This window comes from Schistocerca serialis, chromosome 6 (assembly GCF_023864345.2).
Source record: "Schistocerca serialis cubense isolate TAMUIC-IGC-003099 chromosome 6, iqSchSeri2.2, whole genome shotgun sequence".
Taxonomy (NCBI): Eukaryota; Metazoa; Arthropoda; class Insecta; order Orthoptera; family Acrididae; genus Schistocerca; species Schistocerca serialis.
In genome coordinates this window covers 602,133,094-602,155,406 of record NC_064643.1, presented here as the reverse complement: position 1 = coordinate 602,155,406, position 22,313 = coordinate 602,133,094, and the positions used below count along the sequence as shown (strand labels likewise).

The 22,313-nt window shown below is 40.1% G+C and overlaps 1 protein-coding gene and 1 non-coding gene across 2 annotated transcripts in view; both read left to right on the top strand.

Annotated features, from left to right (window-relative positions):
* Positions 1-22,313, top strand: part of LOC126484328 (28S ribosomal protein S29, mitochondrial) — a 93,877-nt gene that overhangs the window by 31,046 nt on the left and 40,518 nt on the right. The window contains exons 2-3 of the mRNA XM_050107773.1: positions 14,680-14,813; positions 18,835-19,048. Coding sequence (XP_049963730.1) covers positions 14,680-14,813; positions 18,835-19,048 — 348 coding nt within the window. The remainder of the gene's footprint in view (positions 1-14,679; positions 14,814-18,834; positions 19,049-22,313) is intronic.
* Positions 13,543-13,617, top strand: Trnat-ugu (transfer RNA threonine (anticodon UGU)). The gene has a single exon. It is a non-coding gene; the product is annotated as a tRNA-Thr (tRNA).

Sequence of the window (22,313 nt, the reverse complement as noted above, 5' to 3'; positions counted from 1 at the left end):
TGGCGTTGTGCATCGACTTCTTGTGGGAGCCCAGCTTCCTGTTTCCATGAGTGTCTTGCAGATGTTGCCAATGGACACCACCGATCTGGGTAGTATTCAGCATACAGTCTCACAGGTGTGATTGCATTTCTGTGACATTTACCATAAATTAAAATAATATCTAGTTTTTCTTCAGTACTGAAGGCCAGCAAATCTAACAAGCTGCAAGAAAACAGGTTTTAATGTGGTAACATATGTGAATTACATTCCTGAAGGTAGAGCGTGCCTTGGTGATATTGGTATGTTTATGGCAGGATACAGGCGCCAGTGCAGGTAACCCCTGCTCTGAGCACAGTACTACATGCGATGCATTATGCCAGAAACTGTGACACAGTTGCTATCCTTTACAAGCCACATATTTCAGAACTTGTGAGGTTTAGAAACATGAAACAAAGTGTGTTAAACTAATAGTACCTCTAGTTGTCATTCCGCAACAATAAACATTATGCGCAGGGCATCCATCATTCTGATACCGCATTATTTGACACATTATAAGAGGTGGACTGGTTCAAGTAAGGTACGACTCAAGAAGGGGCGAAACTATCCCCATTTAGGAGTGCCTTCAATGAAATGTGGGCCAATGATGCGTTGTCATAGAATACCACACCATACATTAACACTCCTCTTACGTAGCATGTCAATCACATCACGAGTACTGGCAGCATGAGGTGCATGCTTGAGCCTCAGGACGGGCGCTAGCTGTGTGCTTCATTTATTTCAAGTGCCAATTTCGCTTCGCAATTTGTCGGGATGTAATTGACGTATTGCGATCCAACCAACACCATTATTTTTGTGATTTTTCATGCTATTGACTGCTTACAAAATAATAGGGGTGTCCATTTAAAATACACAAGTTTGTGTTGAAGTAGTACTTGTTTACGTTTTAAAATTTCGCTTAGTATCTAGTTACGTGAGACACCCTGTGTGTGTGTGTGTGTGTGTGTGTGTGTGTAGGAAGCCTTCGGGATCGACAATGACACCTGGGTGGTATCTTCTTTTGACGTATTTCTACACAAAGTCATTGTAGCCATGGAGCATGTCAGAGTAAGACTGGTGTTATTAAACTCAGTCACTCTTGGTACAATAAACTCAATATGTCTTATACAAATGTGCTGCTAAATTGTACACTACTTGACACATGCTCAGTTTCAAATTACGAGTATTGAATTCACAGTTTATAATTAATTAACCATTTTTCAGTAGATGTGAGTTGTTAAGACATGGATGTAGTAAAATGTTGGCTTACCTACATTTAAATCAGAGGAAGTGTGGAAACAAAGAATGTCTGCACAGTGATCAGAGATACCTACTATATTTGGATAGGTGGCACAGTAGCCGTTGCTACAGTGTATTGGTGAGGTGATAAAGTGTCAACAAGATGCCTAATGCCAGCTTTGCCGCAGAAGCAGTCCAGAAACAGGTGTGGCACATCTACTAATAGGTTTCCCTTGTCCTTTGTTTAGTGATGTAATTATTCTTTTGCATCTTTTACTTTGATGACCCTTAACTCTTCTTTCCAAGAGGGATGTTCCCTAATATTTCCTGCACTACCATTGGTAGAAGTCTCTCTCCACTAGGGGATTTTAGAAGCAGCTATGTTGTGGTTACAAGTTATCCCAAACCACCGTGCGTTGCACCTAATGTTCAGAAATGTTACATACCATTTCCTCAGTACTTTAATGGTTAAATGATTGAACCAGCTTTGAAATCAACCTGCATGAAGGCACTTTTTCCCCTGGTATGACAACGGAATTAAATTCATGACAATTTGCTGAATGTTTTGGCTCAATTAACATTCAGAAATTGACACTCAAGATTAACTTGAAACCTAGCAGGATTATTAATTATACAAATCATTACTAACTGATGAGTGCTTCTGAAATATGGGCATGGCTTACATTGTGAGGCTACACCTCCCTTCCATTGGATTAAGCAGTCTGAAATCTATAAAATCCATCGTTATATTTTTTAAACAAAGAATCATTTTAAACAAGACTTTCGGAATTTAATTGTGTATTTAGTTTAAAAAATTTTTTGACGGAATTGGATAGGTTAAAGTTAGATATAGTGGGAATTAGGAGTTTGTGTTGGCAGCAAAAATATGCCACCAGATGAAGATTATGGAATAGGATTAATGCAGGAGTAGGTTTAATAATGAATAAGAATATACGAAAGCAGGCGAACTCCTACAGATAGCATAGTGATCTTATCATCATAGCCAAGCAAGACACAAAAATTCTATGAAAGTAGTACAAGATTGCGTGCCATCTAGCTCTGACATTGATGGAGAGTTTAAAATAATGTATGATAAAATAAAAGAAATTATTCAGATTGTTAAGGGAGCCAAAATTTAATTGTGATTGGGGACTGAAATTTGATTGTAGAAAGATGAAGAGAAGGATATAGTGGGAGAACATGGTTTGGGGGAAATTTAATGATAGCTATCATTTGATTTAAGAGGTGTGAAAGATTTTGTATATGTGGAGTCTCCATGGGCAGATGTGTACTCTGACCTCTATTCATTGGTTATGAACTGAGGGTTAAAATGAGGAAACTGGAGAAAGATAAGAAACTAAGGAAATGGGACCTAGATAATTTGAAAGAACCAGGGGTTGGTGAGAGCTATGAAGAAAGCATTAGGCAATAATTAACTGAAAAGGGGAAGGGAATACAATATAGCAAGAATAGGTGAGTTTGAGAGGTTAAGTAGAAAATGTAGGAAAAAAGCCAAGCCCCAGTACAAATTGTTGGGTAATGCACAAGAATTTAATTGGTGAAAGGAGAAAATTTTAATTGCAGTAAATGAAGCATGCAAAACTGAATAGACTATAAACATCTAAAAATTGAAATTGACAGAAAGTGCGAAATGGAAAAGCAGGAACAGCTAGGGGCAAAATGCAAAGCTGGAGAAGCATGCATGATTATGGGAAAGAATGCTGCCTAAAGGAAAAAGAACAAGGCTTTCGAGAAAAGTGAAGCACCTGTATGAACATTAAGAACTCAGATGCCAAGCCAGTACTAAGCAGATAAGGTTGAAAGGAGGAAGAAATGCGTAGAAGGACTGCACAGAGGAAACAAACTTGAAATAGTATTATATAAAGGGAAGGGAATATAGATGAAGATAAGATGGGAGATATGACACTGCAAGAATAATATGACAGAGAATGAAAGACTTTAATTGAAACAAGGACACTGGAGTAGCCTTTTGGAGAGCTAATCATGACAAAACTATTGCACCTGGTATGCAAAATATATGAGACATGCAAAATACTATCAGACTGTAGCAAAAATGTAAAAGGGTTGAATGGATGGTAATGGCTTCACCTTTGTAACTCCTCAGAAGGTGGCAGCACTGAAAAATGGAATCTTGTGGAAATGGTCAGTCAATGAAAATTCTTCAGAGAATGAAAGCCATATGTGTCTTTTTGTTAATGTGAGTAACTTTAAAAATAGTGAGTTGGGAATGTCTTACTTATCTGACAGCAACCACTGAGCTGAACATCCAAGATGTTGACAGGCTGATCCAAGATGATCGTTGTATCACAGAGAGAGAGAGAGAGAGAGAGAGAGAGAAATGGCAAGTATAATCAGCATTTGACAAAAATGTGTGGTCATATTGTTGGTTTGCTTGGTTATCAGGTGATCTGTGGATGATTGGTATGTCAGATCCTGTTGTCTGGAATGAAAGTGCACAAATAAGAAATTTGTCATGATCTCCTTTATGAAATTGACTGTGACACTTTTCTGTGGTTGATTGTGACAGGAGGCGAGACATTACAACACCATTACAAAACAGCAGTCCATCAATAGCAAAACAAAGGCTTTCTCCAGAAAAAGAAATCTAAGACCCTGTTCTCTGCTGGAAAAAAAATCATGGCATCGGTGTTTTGGGAGACACATGGTTTTATCCACGTTGATTTTCTTGAAGGTGGAAAAACAGTAATTTCAGAGTGTTACATCCCAAGGTTGCTAACTGTGATATAATTGTTAACAAGAGTCCAAAGGAAAAAGGAAATGTTTTCCAATAGCATGACAGTGCCAGACCACACATTTCACGTGCCACAGAGCAAAATTTAAAAGACTGAAGCTCAAAACCATATGACATTCTCCATACAGTTCAGATTTGGTGTTGTCTGACTCCCATGTGTTTGTGATAATGAAAGGAGATATCTGGGGATATGAGTACACAGTCAATGAAGAGTTTGAGAGAACTTTTAGAGAATTGTTGTGGAAACAATGTGTTGACTTCATCATTGACTAAGCCTTCAGAAAACTTGTTCATTGTTGGCAGAAGTCTGTCAAATTGTCTGGTAATTGTGTAAAAAAGTCAATATTGGTAATAAGAAGATAATTGTTGCATTTGATTCACTAAAATATACCCATTGAAATACAGGTTAGAAAGGTAGAGCCATCATTTTCATTCTACCTTCATATCAATTACAGGTAAAAGAAAGAGGTGCTTACAGGTGTGATTATTACTGTACCATCTGTTTAATAAGTTGTGATTACAAAATACTAAGATGAATTATTTACTGAAGAATGGAAAGGCCAGTAGAAGCTGCTCTCACCAAAAATCAGTTTGGGTTCCTGAGAAATATAGAAATGCATTGGACAATATTGATTCTGCAAAATATCTTAGAAGATACATTCAAGAAAACTAAACCTACAGTTAAAGCATTTGTATTCTATGAGGTTTTGAAATTGCAGCTGGATCATGTTGACTTCTTGCCACAATATTATGGCTGAATGGTTACCAGCGGCAGTATTGTGGCAAGAAGTCAATGTGATCTGGCTGCAATCCTGAAATCTCATAGAATATTCAGTACACTGGGAAAACATCAAGAATCACAAAGTTTTAGCAGATTTAGAGAAAACTTTTGACAGTGTTGACTGGAATAAAATCTTTACAATTCTGAAGGTGGGAGGGATAATATATAGGGAGTGAAAGGTTATCTAGAACTTCTACAGAAACTCATCTGCAGTTGTAAGAGTTGAAGTGTAGGTAAGGGAGCAGTAATTGAGAGGGACTGAGACAGGACTGTAGCCTGTCTTCGATGTTATTTAATCTTTGCATTGAGCAAGCTATAAACAAAGGTAAAACAAGGGCAATGGAATGACGCTATGGGAATTAGACTAGGGAGTGAGACATTAAAAGTAGTAGATGAGTTGTTCTATTCTGGCATTGGATTAGAGAGGATATAAAATGCAAACTGGCAATAGCAAGAAAAAGAGAAATTTATTAACTTTGAATGTAAATTTAAGTGTTACGAAGTCTTTGAATCTGTTTGTATGGTGTGTAGCCTTGTACTGTAATGAAATGTGGATGATAGATGGTTCAGGCGAGAAGAAAATAGAAGCTTTTGAAATGTGGTTGTAGAGAAAGACACTGAAGATTAAATAAGTAGATCAGATTACTAATGATGAAGAACTGAATTGAACTGGGGAGGAAAAAAGTTTATGGCATAACTTGACTAAAAGGAGGGATTCGTTCATAGCATCTGAGGTATCAAGGGATTGTCAGTTTGGTAATCGAGAAAGGTGTATATTTGTTTGTGTATGGGGGGAGGGGGTTGTAGGAGAAGGGAGAGAGACCAAGAATTGTTGTTTACAGTAAAAAGGTTCAAATGAATGTAAGTCACATTAATGCAGAAGCTCGCACAGGATATGTTAGTGTGGAGAGCTGCATCAAACCAGTCTTTGGGCTGGAGACCACTACATCATCATGTTCCAATGTAACTGTCACCTCAGAAGTCATGACAGTTTCCAAATAACACAGTGTGCTATAAACAACTTGATGATTGGGGTCTGTGATTCAGTTACTGTAACAGATTTTCAAACATCTTGTGTTACATCTAGTTTTCCCTTAAAGAGGAGTAGCCCTACATGTTATCAGCATTTATCATAAGTTAACTTTGTTTTCAAGTTTGCTAACAACTATAATTAGCATCAAAATGTTTTAGGAAACTAGTAATTTTTACCATAGGTTTTTCTGTTACCTTAATAGAAATCTGTTTTGTGTAACTGCTTCAGTTCTTATAGGGAATTAGTAACTTTTTAGCTTAACAGATTAAAAGACAATCAAGAGGCTTAATTTAAAGGTTTTTTTTCTTTTTTCTTTTTCCCCCATTTGTAGTACATTGCACCAGCCAAAATGCAGCCCCACTGTGAATGCTGTTCTCAATCGTGGGTTGAGTTGGTTGACATTCGTAAGCAGCTAGAAATAGTGTTGCCTACTGTCAAATTATTGACAGCTGATGCAAATCGGTGTGTTGTAAGAGCTCCAGAGAGTCGTGTACCTGTGGAACTGTACCAGAGGTACCTCACGTACTATCCTCTGCTATGACCTGCAGAAAGTACAGGAAATGTCATTACCTGTCCACTAGACTGCAAGTGGTGTAGCAGTGGTAGATGTAGGCATCCTGTACAGGGTGGACAGGGACCAGAGAGGACTCAGGGTGTTGTACCAATCCCCTTAACCAACAACTTTGAGGTGCTGCCTTTCACTGAAACTGAAATGGAGCCAGTGGGACTCACTTCACCTGTTACGGGGATACCTGTTTTGTCTGGCTTCAGGAGTAGACAAATGCAAAAGGGTTGGGGTCTATTAATCATTTGCAGTTGAATCGTATGGCAAATTATGGAAACGGCAACAAGGGACACGAAAGGACACCAGGTACTCTCAGTGTGTATCTCTGGGGCCTCATTCAACATGTTGAAGAGGCTATTCCGGCAGCCATTGAGGGAACAGTGAGGAAACAACTGCAGATTGTGGTGCACGTTGGAACAAATGATGCCTGCCGTTTGGGCTCTGAGGTCATTCTTGGGTCAGACCGGTGACTGGCAGGGAAGGTTAAGAAGACCAGCCATGTATGTGTAGTTTCAACGAGGCTCACAATTTGGAGCATTGTTCCAGGAACTGATCGTGGCTCTTTGATTCGGATTTGAGTGGAAGGACTGAACCAGAGACTTTGAAGGTTCTGTGACAAGATAGGCTGCAACTTCCTGGACTTGTGCCATAGGTTGAGAACTGTTGGGCCCCCCTAAGTAGGTCAGGTGTGCACTACACATCAGAGACTGCTAATCAGGTAGCTGACTGTGTGTGAGGTGCACACAAGGGTTTTCTAGATTAGGTGACTCCATCTAATCCAGATATCTATAGCCATAGGAAATCCAGAAGTACCAATATAAGATCGAAAGAAATACATCCCACTGGTGAAACAATAAAAATCATAATGGTAAACTGCCGAAGCATTTGCAACCAATTTCCTGAGTTTAAAGCACTCATGAAAAGCAGTGAAGCTCACATAGTACTAGGTACAGAATGCTCGTTGAAACCTGAAATTGATAACAGTGATATTTATGCGGAAAATTTAAGTGTATATCAAAAGGAGAGCCAAATGGGAAATGGAGGCAGTGTATTTGTCATGGTAGACAAAAAACTCAAATCCATTGAGAGAGAAATTGATGCTGCATGTGAGATTGTTTGGGCAAGACTCATATCAGGGGTGAGTGTAGAATGATAATTGGTTCCTTCTGTCGCCCACCTGACACATCACCTGATGTAACCGAAAACTTCAGAGAAAACCTCAGTTCACTTATCTGTAAGTTCCCCAGTCATACTGTAATCATCAGTGGAGACTTTAATTATCCAATTAACTTGGAAAATAACAGTTTTATTAGTGGTGGGTGTGATAAGACATGCTGTGAAACTTTAATAAATGGCTTCTCTGAAAACTATGTATAACAGATAGTTAGGAACCCCACTTATGATGGAAATAAATTGGATGACGCGGTTGTGGCAACAATGATTACTAAAGTATGAAGGACAACTAAAACAAGCAGAAAGATATATGTGTTCAGTAACCAGATAAAAAGTGAGTAATGTCATATCTCAATGAGGAGCTTTTGAAACTCTTAGCACATGTCAGGAGCAAGTAGAGGAAATCTGGCTCAGGTTAAAAAAAATGGTTGACCACATATTGGATAGATATGTACCCAGTAGATCAGTTCATAATGGGAGGAAACCTCCAGTGTATACAGTCACTATAAAGAAACTTGTAAAGAAACAGAGATTACTGATTAATAGGTGTAAAATGAAGTGTAGGGCTATAGACAGACAGATACGGAATGAAAAACATTTGGCTGGCAAGAGAGCAGTGCATGATGCCTTCAACGACTACTGTAACAAAATATTGTCAAATGATCTTTTACAGAACCCAAAGAAATTCTGGTCATATGTAAAAGTTGTTAGCAGCACCAAAGTTAGTGTCCAGCCCGTTGCGAATGAGACAGCCACTAAAAATAGAGGTTAGCAAAGCAAAAGCTGAAATGCTTAACTCCATTTTCAAATGTGTCTTTACAAAGGAAAACCCAGAAGAATTGCCCCAATTTAATCCTCATACCAAGGAAATGATGAATGAAGTAAGAATTAGTGTCAGTGGTGTTGAGAAACAGCTGAAATCGTTAATATTGAACTAAGCTCCAGGCCCTGATGGAACCCTTGTCAGATTGATGGAATCCTTGTCAGATTCTATACTGAATTTGCGGCTGAGTTATGCCCCTCTTCTAACTGTAATCTATCATAGAGCCCTCCAACAAAAAACAGCATGCCCAATTCTTGGGAAAAGGTCACACTCACCTACAAAAAGGGTAGTAGAAGTGATCCACAAAACTACCGTCCAATATCCTTGGCGTCGATTTGTTGTAGAATCATAAAACATATTCTGAGCTCAAACATAATGAGGTATCTTGAACAGAACGACCTCCTCAATGCACAGCAGCATGGATTCAGAAAATACTTATCGTGTGACATCCAACTCTCACTTTTCCCACATGACATACTGAAAGCTTTGGATCAAGGCAACCAGGTAGATACAGTGTTTCTTGATTTCCGAAAAGCATTTGACTCAGTACTACACCTACACTTATTGTCAAAAGTACAATCATATGGGGTATCAAGTGAAATTTGTGACTGGAGTGAAAACTTTTTGGTAGAGTGAACAGAGCATGTTATCTGGGATGAAGAGTCGTCGTTAGATGTAGAAGTAACTTTGAGTATGACCCAGGGAAGTGTGCTGGATCCCAGCTATTCATGTTGAATATTAATGACCTTGCAGAAAATATTGATAGTAAAATTCGGTTTTTTCCAGATGATGCAGTTATCTGTAATGATAACCGTAATGAAGTACTATCTGAAAGAAGCTGCATAAATATTCAGTCAGATCTTGATAAGATTTGAACATGGTGCAGAGATTGGCAACTTGCTCTAAATGTTCAGAAATGTAAAATTATGCACTTCACAAAACGAAAAAAAAGTAGCATTGTATGACTATAATATCATTGAGTCCCTGGGAGTAATATGTCAAACAATGGAAAATCCAGGATGGAATGTAACAATATTAGAGAAGGAAAGTTGCTAATCACCATATAGCGGAGATTCTGAGTCATGATAGGCACAACAAAAAGATTCACACAATTATATCCTTCGGCCATTAAGGCCTTTGTCAGCAATAGACACACACACACACACACACACACACACACACACACACACACACACACACACACATATGCATGCACGCAGTGCGCGCTCGTGTGTTTGTGTGTGTCTATTGCTGACAAAGGCCTTAATGGCCGAAAGCTATAATTGTGTGAATCTTTTTGTTGCGCCTATCGTGATTCAGCATCTCCGTTATTGGGTGTAATACTTGGTAGGGATATGAAATGGAATGATCACATAGGTTCACTCCTGGGTAAAACAGGTGGTAGACTTCGGTTTGTTGGTAGAATACTGGGGAAGTGCCATCAGTCCACAAAAGAGATTGTGTACAATCACTCATTCGATCCATCCTAGAATATTGCTCACGTGTCTGGGACCCATACTGGATAGGACTAACAGGGGATATTGAACGTACACAGAGAAGGGTTGCATGAATTGTCACAGGTTTGTTTAATCCATGGGAGAGTCACAGAGATACTGAAGGAGCTGAACTGGCAGACTCTTGAAGACAAATGTAAACTTTCCCAAGAAAGTCTACTAACAAGGTTTCAAGAACCGGTTTTAAATCATTACTCTAAGGGTATACTACAACCTCCTACATGTCGCTCACACAGGGATTGTGAGGGTAAGACAAGAATAATTACTGCACACACAGAGGCATTCGAACGATCATTCTTCCTGGCTCCATACATGAAAGGAATAGAAAGAAACCCTAATAACTGGTACAATGGAATGTACCCTCTGCCACGCACATCACGATGGTTTGCAGAATATAGATGTAGATGTAGATAACATATCCATACAAATCAAGTTATGACATGATACATGCAAGGATTCAAATAGATATGCAACTTATGTATTGACATAACCTTTATATTGGCATAATTGGCTTCATTAATTCTCATTGACTACCACATACCATCCTCACATTGGCTACTGCCATCTTGGGATTGCCAACATCCACCTACAAGGTAAATGCCTGCACCACTGACACAACAGTTTGGCCCTCTTCTGTGCCACATACCTGTTTAAAGTGTATTGAGAATTACTCTTTAATTGTATAAATTGATACTCCATTTTTTTCAGTTCCAGGTACAAATGTTCGATGTTGACCACTCAGATACGCAGAAATCTGTTTTTTGTCGCACTTGGAATAGATGTAGTTTCCCAACTTTGTTATCATTCTTCTTTCTTGTTTTCTCATTGATGCTGTAACATCTGTGTGATTACTGATTTTCTTCTCTACATTAACTAAATTGGGAAGTTTGGGTATGTTTATCACCTGAAGATCTAAGACGTTATTATTTTGAGTCAATTCTCTAAGAAATTTCTGAACATAAATTTGGACATTGTGTCAGTAATATTGCATTAATCACTGCCCCTGACACTCATTCAGTGTGTATCTGGCTTGTTGTGCTCTTCAGTTACCACAGAATGATCAGTAAACTATGTCTGACATTTTCCAAGTTTCCTTGAAGCATTCTGCAGCTACAATTCCTATCGAAGATGGTTAATAAAAGCGTCTGATTACCACATTTGACACACCTTTGATGCTTACTTTCAGCCAAATTATTTTACAATCATAGTCTGTAATAGTGTCACTAAATATGCTAATGTTCTTTACTGAAATATAAACAACATTGGAAAGAGGATAGATTGCTGCTCATGATAAAAATGACCTGTTGAGTTGCACAGACAGGCATAACAAAAAGACTGTTATACATTATAGCTTTTGGCCAACGCCTTCTTCAGCAAAGAAAGTGCACACAATTCCCACAAGCAAGAACAACTCATGCACACATGATTACTGACACTGACAGCTGCAACTGGAATGGAACTATCATGTGAATAGCAATTTTGAGTGGGGCAGGGAAGGGGGAGGTATAGCTGGGTATGGGTGGGAGGACAGAAGAGCTCTGTCTGATGGGACAGGCAGAGACTAGAGACTGCCAGGCGAGGTGTTGAGAGGTGAGTTGTGGGGGAAAAATTGTATATCTTCATGTTTTTGCATATTTGTGTGTGTTTTGCGTTCTTGTATATCCTTGCATATGTGTTTTTGTGTGCCTGTAAATATTTTGTGTGTCTTTTTCTGTTATCCAGCTCACCTCACAACCATGCGACACTTTCATTTGCCATTTCCTACATCATTTTGTGCTCCATTTTTCTGCCCAGTTCAGCAAAGTACCCATTTCTGTGGCTAAAACACAGTCCAAACTCATGACCTCATTCATCATTCCAATTAACTTCATCCTAATACATAACTACTACTCCTTTGAAGGGAAGATATACAATCAAATCTGAAGTACAGTCACTAGTTCCTGCATGGCACCATCTTATGCCAACCTGTTTAAGGGCCATCTAGAGGAAACTGCCCTAGCCTCCCAAACCCCTAACCCCTGATAAAGTTCAGGTTCATTGGTGATATCTTCATGATCTGAACTCTGGGCCAAGACAGCCTACCCTCATTCCTTAACAACCTCAACAACTTCCCTCACACCTGCTTCACTTGGTCCTTCTCAACTCAGTGTGCCACCTTCCTAGACATTGATCACCTCCTCTCCGATGGCTCCATCCACATTAAACCCATGTACCTGCATTTTGATAGCTGCCATCTCTTCCACACCAAAAAATCCCTCCTGTACACCCATGTCACCGGGGGATGGCATATCTACAATGACAAGAACTCTCTTTTCCGTTATGCGGAAGGTCTCATCAGAGTCTTCACAAACAGGCACTGTCCCCTAGACCTAGGCCACATACAGATTCCTGTGCCATTTCCCCACACATTCCCAATCCTCCCACCACCCCCCAAGAGCCAATTACAAAAGAATGCACCCTTCATTGTCCAACCCCCCCCCCTCCCCCCTCCCCCCTCCTCCTCTGACTGGAATATCTGAACCGCATCCTTCCTCAGGGCTTTGATTATCTATCATCATGCCAAGAAATGTGGGACATCCTACTCAAGATCTTTCCCACCCCTCATAAAGTTATGTCCTGTTTCCCACCCAACCTCCACAACATCCTAGTCCATCCCTTGCCACTGCCAATCCCAACACCTTGCCACAGGGATCATATTCCTGTGGAAGACCCAGGTGCAAGTCCTGCCCTGTCCACTCACACAACACTTCTTATTTCAGTCCTGTCACAGGTTTATCACACCTCATCAAAGGCCAGCCCACGTGTGAAAATGGCCATGTTGTATATCAGCTCTGCTGCAAAAATTGCACAGCTTTCTATATTGTTATGAGTAGCAACCAGCTCTCCACCATGATGAATGGCCACTACTCACTACAGTCAATAGCAAAGTAGACCACCCTGTGGCATAGCATGTAGCTGAACATATCATGCTTAATTTCAATGGCTGCTTCACAACTTGGGTCATCTGGATCCATCCCTTTACCGTCAGCTTTTCTGAACTGTGCTGAAGGGAGTTATCCTTACAGCACATTCTGAGCTCCTGACATTGCACCTGACAGTCTTAGTTCCTGCATGCTCTGCCAGACAGTGTTCTTCTCTTCCCTAATTCATACCTCACTGTCTCTCCCCCTTCCCTGCCACACTCCAGATTGCTATTCATGTGACACTTGCATTCAAGTCAGAGCTGATGGTGGTAATGGTCTTGTGTGAATGTGTGTGTGTTTTCTTTGCTGAAGAAAGCTTTGGCCAGAAGCTGTCATGTGTTACAGTCTGTTTGTTGTGCCTGTCTGCAACTCAGTGGGTCAGCTTTACAGGGAGTAGCAATCTGCCCTTTTCCTTTTGATATTACAACGTAGAGTTTCCATTGTTTGTTTTTACTGAAATGTAATAAATACGGCATCGCTCTTGATGTCTATCTTATGACTTTGCTGTTATTCACTTCTGATTTGAGTCAGCTTTCTGTTCACTTAAGTATGTGTTATATATGACGGTAGTATCTGTTCCCAATAGTGGTGTGGACTGTTGGGAATGTGGATCTCACGGGGAGCGTGCAAGGGATAAGTCCCTGCAGACGCACTATCCTCTGTGCCCGCGATGGCTCAGATGGATGGAGCATCTGCCATGTAAGCAGGAGATCCCGGGTTCGAGTCCCGGTCGGGGCACACATTTTCAACATGTCCCCAATGAAGTACATCAACACCTGTTTGCAGCTAGGGTGTCCATTTAATTATCATTTCATTTAAATATGTGTTCATTATTACCATCAATATGTGAGACTAATTCGGGGACTTCATTATTGATGCCCATGCCCTTATCCATTGCTGTATTAACATCCTCTCTTTGTGTCTTGCAAGAACAAAATAGTGTCCTCTGTACTTGATGTGGATGATATATTATTCTCTCTGAGTACAGCAGGTCTTTGAACATTAAACCTATGGATGGATTTCTTTAACCTAAAAAAAGTGTCTAATCTGTGCACTCCTGATGCTCTCTGTTTGTGTCATGAGCCAAATCCCTCAGATACATAATACACTGATTTATTGTTTTCATGAAATGAAATGTCATGTGGCAGGGGCCTTCCGGAGGTTAGGCCTGACCACTTGGTGCCAGTCTTTTGAGGTGACGCCACTTCGGCAACTTGCACGTCAATGAGGATGAAATGAGGATGATGAAGACGACACAAACACCAATCCCTGGGCAGAGACAATCTCCAATCCAACCGGGAATCGAACCTGGGCCCCCCGGCATGACAAGCAGGCGCGCTGTCCACTCAGCTACGGTGGCGGACATTGTTTTCATCTCTTTGTACATTTGTTTATCTTGAGGTATGCAGAGAACCTTTCACCCTTTAAATAGAGATATAAAATCAGACCATTGCATGTCTCTGATGATAAATGAAGACCTCAACTCTGAAAAATATGGGCCAGTATTACGTGTTTGAATATTTCCCTGATATTGTATCATGCAGTGTCTGTCACTTTTTATTGCTGGTAGAGCTTCACAGGCAATTAGAAATTATATCCCCCCCCCCTCCTCCCCCAGGACCATTAGTCAAAGAAAGGGAAGCAAAAAGTAGTGGCTAGAGTGTGTGTTTATCAGTTAGTCTGTTACACAGTACTGAGATTTGATGTTTTACAACAAAGACATCTCCACTGTTGTGAAGTTAATGCTACTTTGCATAGCTGTATGTTTTCTTTTAGTTTTACTAACATTTTAATTTTCAGTGGTCTGTGATACTATGCGCAATGCTATAAGAAGTCCTTCATCTCGGTTCATGTCAGCTGCATCTGCGGAGCCCGTACCACACATCAAGAAGAATGAGAGCACACAAACTTTCCGTACTACTGAAAATGATCCTGTAAGTATGCTAAGTGTAATGCAGTAGATGTAAAGTCTGTCTCTGTAATGGGTTAATATTAAAATAGGAGTAGAGTTTAAAGTAACATTGATGACTGGGGTGTTTGAGATGAATGAATCAGCAGTTTGTTATGTCAGAGATTGTTGTGAATGGTAACATTAAGTTCATTCGAATTATTTCTTTTGCCTAACAGCTAAACTATTACATATTCTTTGTGAGAGACTAAAATAGCTTCTGACCTACGGAGTCTACTCAGATAGTTAAGTATATTGCACTGAAGAGCCAAAGAAACTGGTACTCCTGCCTAATTTCATGTAGGGCCCCCACGAGCACGCAGAAGTACCACAACACGATGTGGCATGGACTCGACTATGTCTGAAGTGGTGCTGGAAGGAATTGACATCATGAATCCTGCAAGACTGTCCATAAATCCGTAAGAGTATGAGGGGCTGGAGATGTCTTCTGAACAGCATGTTGCAAGGCATCCCAGATATGCTTAATAATGTTCATGTCTGGGGAGTTTGATGGCCAGCACAAGCGTTTTAAGTCAGAAGAGTGTTCCTGGAGCCACTCTGTAGCAGTTCTGGATGTGTGGGGTGTCACATTGTCTTGCTGGTATTGCTCAAGTCTGTCGGAATGCACAGTGGACAGGAATGGATGCAAGTGATCAGTCAGGATTCTTATGTAGCTGTCACCTGTGAGCATCATATATAGATATCACTCCAACTATTCACGTCCCACACCATTATAGAACCTCTACCAGCTTGAACAGTCCCCTGCTGACATGCAAGGTCCATGGATCGAAGAGGTTGTCTCCATACCCGTGCACGTTGATCTGCTTGATACAATTTGAAACGAGACTCGCCCAACCAGGCAAAATGTTTCCAGTCATCAACAGTCCAATGCCGGTGTCGACGTGCCCAGGCAAGGCAGAAAGCTTTGTTTTGTGCAGCCTTCAAGGGTACATGAGTGGGCCTTCAGCTCTGAAAGGCCAATATTAATGATGTTTCGTTGAATGGTTCAGACGCTGACACTGGTTGATGGCCCAGCATGAAATCTGTAGCAATTTGTGGAAAGGTTGCACATCCGTCATGTTGAATGATTCTCTTCAGTCATTGTTTGTGCCATTCTTGCAGGATCTTTTTCCGGCCAACGTGACGTTGGAGATTTGATGCTTTACTGGAATCCTGATATTCACAGTACACTCATGAAATGGTAGTACGGGAAAATCTCCACTTCATTGCTACCTTGGAAATGCTGCGTCTCATCCCTCATGCACCAACTATAACAACACATTCAAACTTTCTTCTTAATGACCTGCCATTGTAGCAGCAGTAACCAATCTAACAACTGTGCCAGACACTTGTTGTCTAATATAGGTGTTGCTGACCGCAGTGCTGTATTCTGCTTGTTTACGTATCTCTGTATTTGAATATAGCAGTTTCTTTGGCACTTCAGTGTAACATCAGGTGACAGAGCTAAAGCTTTTTCTGTCACAGTTTTGCTTTGCCTTAGTCCATTGATTTTTATGTTTGATTTTGTCACCTATTTCATGAGATATTGAGAAAAAATTGGAGTACAAAATTAATTATGTTTAAAAAAAAACACAATAAGGCACAGATTAAGTTGCAAGTTAATACCAAATTAGTTACTAGATGAGATAGATTCATTCGTTTGTCTAATGTTTGAGACTGTCTAATATAGTCATAATGAAGTTGGGGTTCAAAGCAGAATTGCTGAAGGAGAAGTTTCTTTAGCTAGAAATAAGGACTTTAACTTGTCAGTGTTAATTTTTATCGGGAAGCTAAAAAGATGAAATTATGTCCTTTGTTGTGGAATAGCTTTTGTGGGTTGCCAAATACAGTGGTATTCTGGACTGTGGTTAGGAGAGCAAAGGATCAAGTAGATCTGATGACAGTGAGAGTGCAGAAGCAGCAATATCCATTGTAGGCTGCTAATGCAGATACAGCCGTACGAAGTATATATCAAGTATGTGAATGATGTGAAACATCTTTGGCATATTCCTGAATAGTGTGTGTCAGTCAGAAACAAAGGTATTGTTCTACAAGAAGTTTGAAAGGGCTTCTCATGTATCAGTATGTGTAAAAGGTCAATCTGTCCAGAGTGAGAGTTACTCTGATGATTCACTAGCAGTGGTAATGTCCGTACAGAAGTGTCTTTGCAGAATAACAGAAGACCAGCATAGTATGATACAAACACAATTATCTTTTGATACACTGAATACTGCTTACCTTAATCATGCTATAATGACAGATGAGTGTTAAGGAAATGACAAGGGGAATTATAGATGAATCAAAAGAAAGCTACTTCTTTTAAGAGTCAGTCGTTTAGGTTTGATGAATGATTGTTCAGTGTAGGCTGTAATATATTTCTTCATATATTTCACTTTGTAATGAAATGGCCACGGAATTATGACACACATGACTGTAAACAAATAGCCATTGTTTTAGCCCCATTTCTGAATAGAACAGAAAGTGGTGCAAATAGTAGTAGTCTGAAGTATCACTTCACATGTGTTGCTCTGGCGTGAAGTGTTCATTTAGAGCCAGCCGGTGTGGCCGTGCGATCTAGGCACTTCAGTCTGGAACGGCGTGACCGCTCCGGTTGCAGGTTCGAATCCTGCCTCGGGCATGGATGTGTGTGATGTCCTTAGGTTAGTTAGGTTTAAGTAGTTCTAAGTTCTAGGGGACTGATGGCCTCAGATGTTAAGTCCCATAGTGCTCAGAGACATTTGTTCATTTAGAAAAGAGCATTGGTAGTAATAAATACCATAGAGAGATGTGTCTTTGCCAGACACTTGTTGTCTAATATGGGTGTTGCTGATCGCAGTCCTGTATTCTGCCTGTTTACTTATCTCTGTATTTGAATACGCATGCCTAAACCAGTTTCTTTGGTGCTTCAGTGTAACATCAGGTAACAGAATTAAAGATTTTAATCATTCATTTTCTGTCACAGTTTTGCTTTGCTGTAGTCCATTAAGGATAGAACAAAGAATGAGGAAAACTTAACTGAGAGAAAACTAGAGTGGTAGGAGACCAGTAAACTTGTTTATGGAAAAGTAGTTCCATACATGCATTCCAGAAATATGTTAATCACTTTTTATCATAATTGATGCCAATCCCTTTTCAGAATATTCCCATTATCAGTTATTAAATATATTAAACAATGGAAAATCCTGGATGGAATGTAACAATATTATGAGAAGGAAAGTTGCTACTCACCATATAGTGGAGGCACTGAGTCACAAACGGTGGTTAGAACACTGGACTCACATTCGAGAGGACGACAGTTCAATCCCGTGTCTGGCCATCCTGATTTAGGTTTTCCGTGATGTCTCCATGCAAATGCTGGGATGGTTCCTTTGAAAGGGCATGGCCGACTTCCTTCCCTATTCCGATGAGACCAATGACCTCGCTGTCTGGCCTCCTTGCCCAACCCAACCCAATCCAACCCAACCCAACCCAACCGTTGCAGATAGGCAATGTGGTTTCAGTTGCCTGAGACTGTAGTAGTGCGTGCGCGCGCACGCACATGTGCGTGTGTGTGTGGGGGGGGGGCGTGCACGGACGTGTCTGTTGACAAAGGCCGAAAGCTATAATTGTGAGTGTCTTTTTATTGTGCCTATCTGTGACTCAGCATCTCTGCTATATGGTGTCTAGCAATTTTCCTTCTCATAATGTTAAATTTGATAAGCCAGAGAAGAACCATAACTGTGTATAACCTAGATATATTTCAGGCAATGGAAGATGCTTCATAATAAATTGAGATGAAACACAAAACAAAATACATATTGCATTTTTGTACAAGTGTAACCAAAACAACACAGTTCCTATTTTTAAGAGTTCTTTTGTGTTTCAGCCATATAAAATCTTTTAAATGTTTTGCGTAAAAATTGCAGATATTACCCTAAACAAATAAATTACTTTATAAACAACTGTTCACTATAAGCAAAACAAGTTTAGACTATACTTTTCATAAAGAACATATCTATTTTTTGCAGATTCATCACACTATATCACAGGAAGCCAAGTATTACACAATATCTCCTGAGGTGCAAAAACAGCTATTTACTTTTGGAGGATTACCTACAATATTTAAGAAGCAAGTGAAGACTTTTGCAGAAACTTGTGTGATGGTGCGAAGACCTGCTTTGGAGGTTTTTGAGTATCTCAGATCTGCTGATTACTCAAAGCCGGCTATCAGATATGTGCTTTGTATCCTTCATTATCTGGCACGTAATGAAATAGGGTAAGAATACATGTTCTGTTGACTGCTGATCCATGGACGTTGCTGAGATGCCATGGCTTGCGTGCCTCAGTGACACATGTAGCTGCGTTGTAGATACAAACACACTGGAGGGGTATCATTCTGGTTGATTTAATGATTTCATCTTGTGCCAGTAGTGTTTTTATAGTCTTACTTTCAATTGTTGTGATATGTTTCTACATTTTAATACCAGGTTTAACAAGTAATAGCATCTGTTTTCCATGCTGTATGGCGTAGCCGTGTGATCTGAGGTGCCTTGCCACAGTTTGTGTGGCTCCCCCCTCCCCTTTGTAGTGTGTAAGCCTAGGAACCGATGACCTCAGCAGTGTGGTCCCATAGGAACGTACGATCCTCCACCCCCACCACCACCACCACCACCACCACCACCACTACTTCTCTTTTCCACCTGCAGTTTTGCCACAATTTCTGCTGATGTTGCCTCAGTAACCTGCCCATTCAGGCAGTGTTACAATAAGACCACATCCCTGGGAGAGAATGAGTAAGAAATAGGAAAGTTGGGGTTGGAAAGTCAACACTGTTAGAAAAGAAAGATTGATACTCACTGTAAAGACGACACATTGAGTTGTAGAGAGGCACAAAAAGACATTTAGCTTTTGGCCATAGCCCTCTTCAGAATAGGAAACAAAACACACACACACATTCACACAAGCAAGCACACATCATGCATATATGACAGCTCTCTGCACTGGCTGCAGCCAGAATGCAGTGATGTTGTGTCCAGCAGAAGCAGCAATTAGATGGCAGGTGTGCGCACGCACGCTTTGTGTGTGTGTGTGTGTGTGTGTGTGTGTGTGTGAGAGAGAGAGAGAGAGAGAGAGAGAGAGAGAGAGATGTGCTTGGTTGTGTGAATGCACATGTGCTTCTCTTTTCTGGTGAAGGCTGTGGCCACTCAATATGTCGTTTTTATGGTGAGTGGCATTGTACCCTTCCTTCATTGTTGATATATCAACTTGGGCTTTCAATTGTTTGTTACAGTTGGCATCATTCAGACTTTCATGTTCACTATTTAAGAATACATAGGGTTTGATTTTATTCTCGACCATTCCATAGCAAATTTTCCATGTCATTACACATTTCCATATCCACATTTAATTCAGTATCACCTGTAAACATAGGCACAACAACATTATCAATAAGCATTTGCTGTATTATCAAAGAAAGCACTCATATTACCCTTTAAATCACAATGATTAATCATATCCTCACTTTCTGCATAATTCTCCGTACTATTCACTAGAGACTTTACCTGTACTCAATCTCCTTTGTCACACCCATGATTACTGAGAACATTGCCCCTTGGTTACATATTCACTTCTGTTGCTCCTTTTAATGAAACCACATCATCTGTCTCATGATATTTCAATGAATTTTGTTGCACACAAACCAATATTGTCCTTATCATCTGCCTCTGATTTCTCTTCTCTCTTAAACATCTTATAAATGCTTAAGTCACACTGTTAGTTACTGATATTAGAATTGTACCATTTTGTCCTTTTTACCTTTTGTCTCCATAAAGTCCATATGACACATCCCAATTTCTCTGTTTTCCTTCTTAATTTTATTCCTTATCCCATCATGTCCTTGTCTGGCCCTGTTTACATTATAATTACCAGCCCCCCAGTGGGCCTTATGAGAGGCATCAGCAAATTTTTTGACTACCTACCCTGTCCATTTTTGCATCTGGCAATTCCTCTATTCCCATACTCTCACCAGGACTCCTCTGATCAAAATTGTCCCATCTCCTTCCAAAATTTGTGTTATCCATTTGTGCCCTGCTTCTCCAGTCTCAACCCTGATTATTCTGACCATTTGTATCCTCTCTCCCCCTCTTATTGTGAGTACTTTGTGTTTTACTGTTTCCCTTTTGTAATAACCTTCCATTCTCCCTCTGTTCCATATATCTAGGTCTATAACACAAAGCCTTGTCCATGTGCCCCACAAAATTTAGAAATTCTTCCACTGAATCTGTTGCACTATAAATCAGATCCCATTGCAGATTGTCTGGTAACCTTCTCCTTAGTGCCAAAATTTATGTTAAAACACCTAGTGGCCTATCGCACTCATTTAATTTATACATTTCTCTAAAGCAGAACTCTCGTACTCTCTTTTCCACTTCTGTAACTAGGTCCATTCAAAAAATTGTTTTGCTGGGTCCCAGTATTTATTCAAGAACAGAGGGTCAAAGGTTTTAAGATTAGAGAATTTAGTAACATTTTGGTTAGCCCATTTTTGAGCTCCCCCTTCCAACTGCCTCTTAACACAGTTTTGCCGTATTACTCATCCCTGCCAGAAAGAAATCCTTGCATGCAGCCAAAAATATTGACAACATGGTATTTAATCTCTCTATGAAATGGTTTTGATTGAAATCTTTGCCCCATAGGATATCCCACCTACAAATTTCCATTCCCTGCCACTACAGTATTGTTTCCCCTCAGCACATTCATTTCCCCTTCTATTCCTCTTTATCACCAGGGATCCCCTTATGACAACCTGAAATTCCTACACTGATGGAATTTATGTCTGCCTCTGCTTGTTTTTCAAATAATTTGCATCTTTGTTCATGTAATGGGATTTGCTCCAGAAGAGTGCTTTTCATGGCTTCAGTTTTATCAGATAATATCTTTTGCAACACATCTACTTGATTAAAAACTTCTTCAACCATTCTGACATTATTTTCAAGGTTATTTTCTACCTCTACAAATTTATTCTCGAGCTGATCAGTCTTATTACTTGCAGTACAGTTTTTATTTCCCAACTACAGAAATTTTGAGTCCATACTACTTTCAGTTTTACTGCTAAGCTTTGGATCCAGTTCCCAAACTAACTCAAATTTCATTCTGTTGCATATGAGGACTGCTGCCATCACTTCCCACATGTGACTCACACTCACTCACAGATTTCTGAATTTCATTTGCCATGGCTGGCAATTCGAATCTCAGTACAGAAAATGCAACTGCTGTTGTACTTATCTTTTTACATCTTTGTGCAATGCAATGTGTGCAGTCAGCGGTGGCAGCACAGCAACATGATGACTCGTAGTCGGCGTAGCAAGGAGGTGTGACAAGGACACCTGACAGCACGTGAACATGTCTGTTGGTGGTGCAGATGAAAGCGTGGACCCTTGGCAGCATGTGGACATGCTGTCGAAGATGGCTTAACCTGTGGCAAAGTGTGGACACAGCACGGACGACT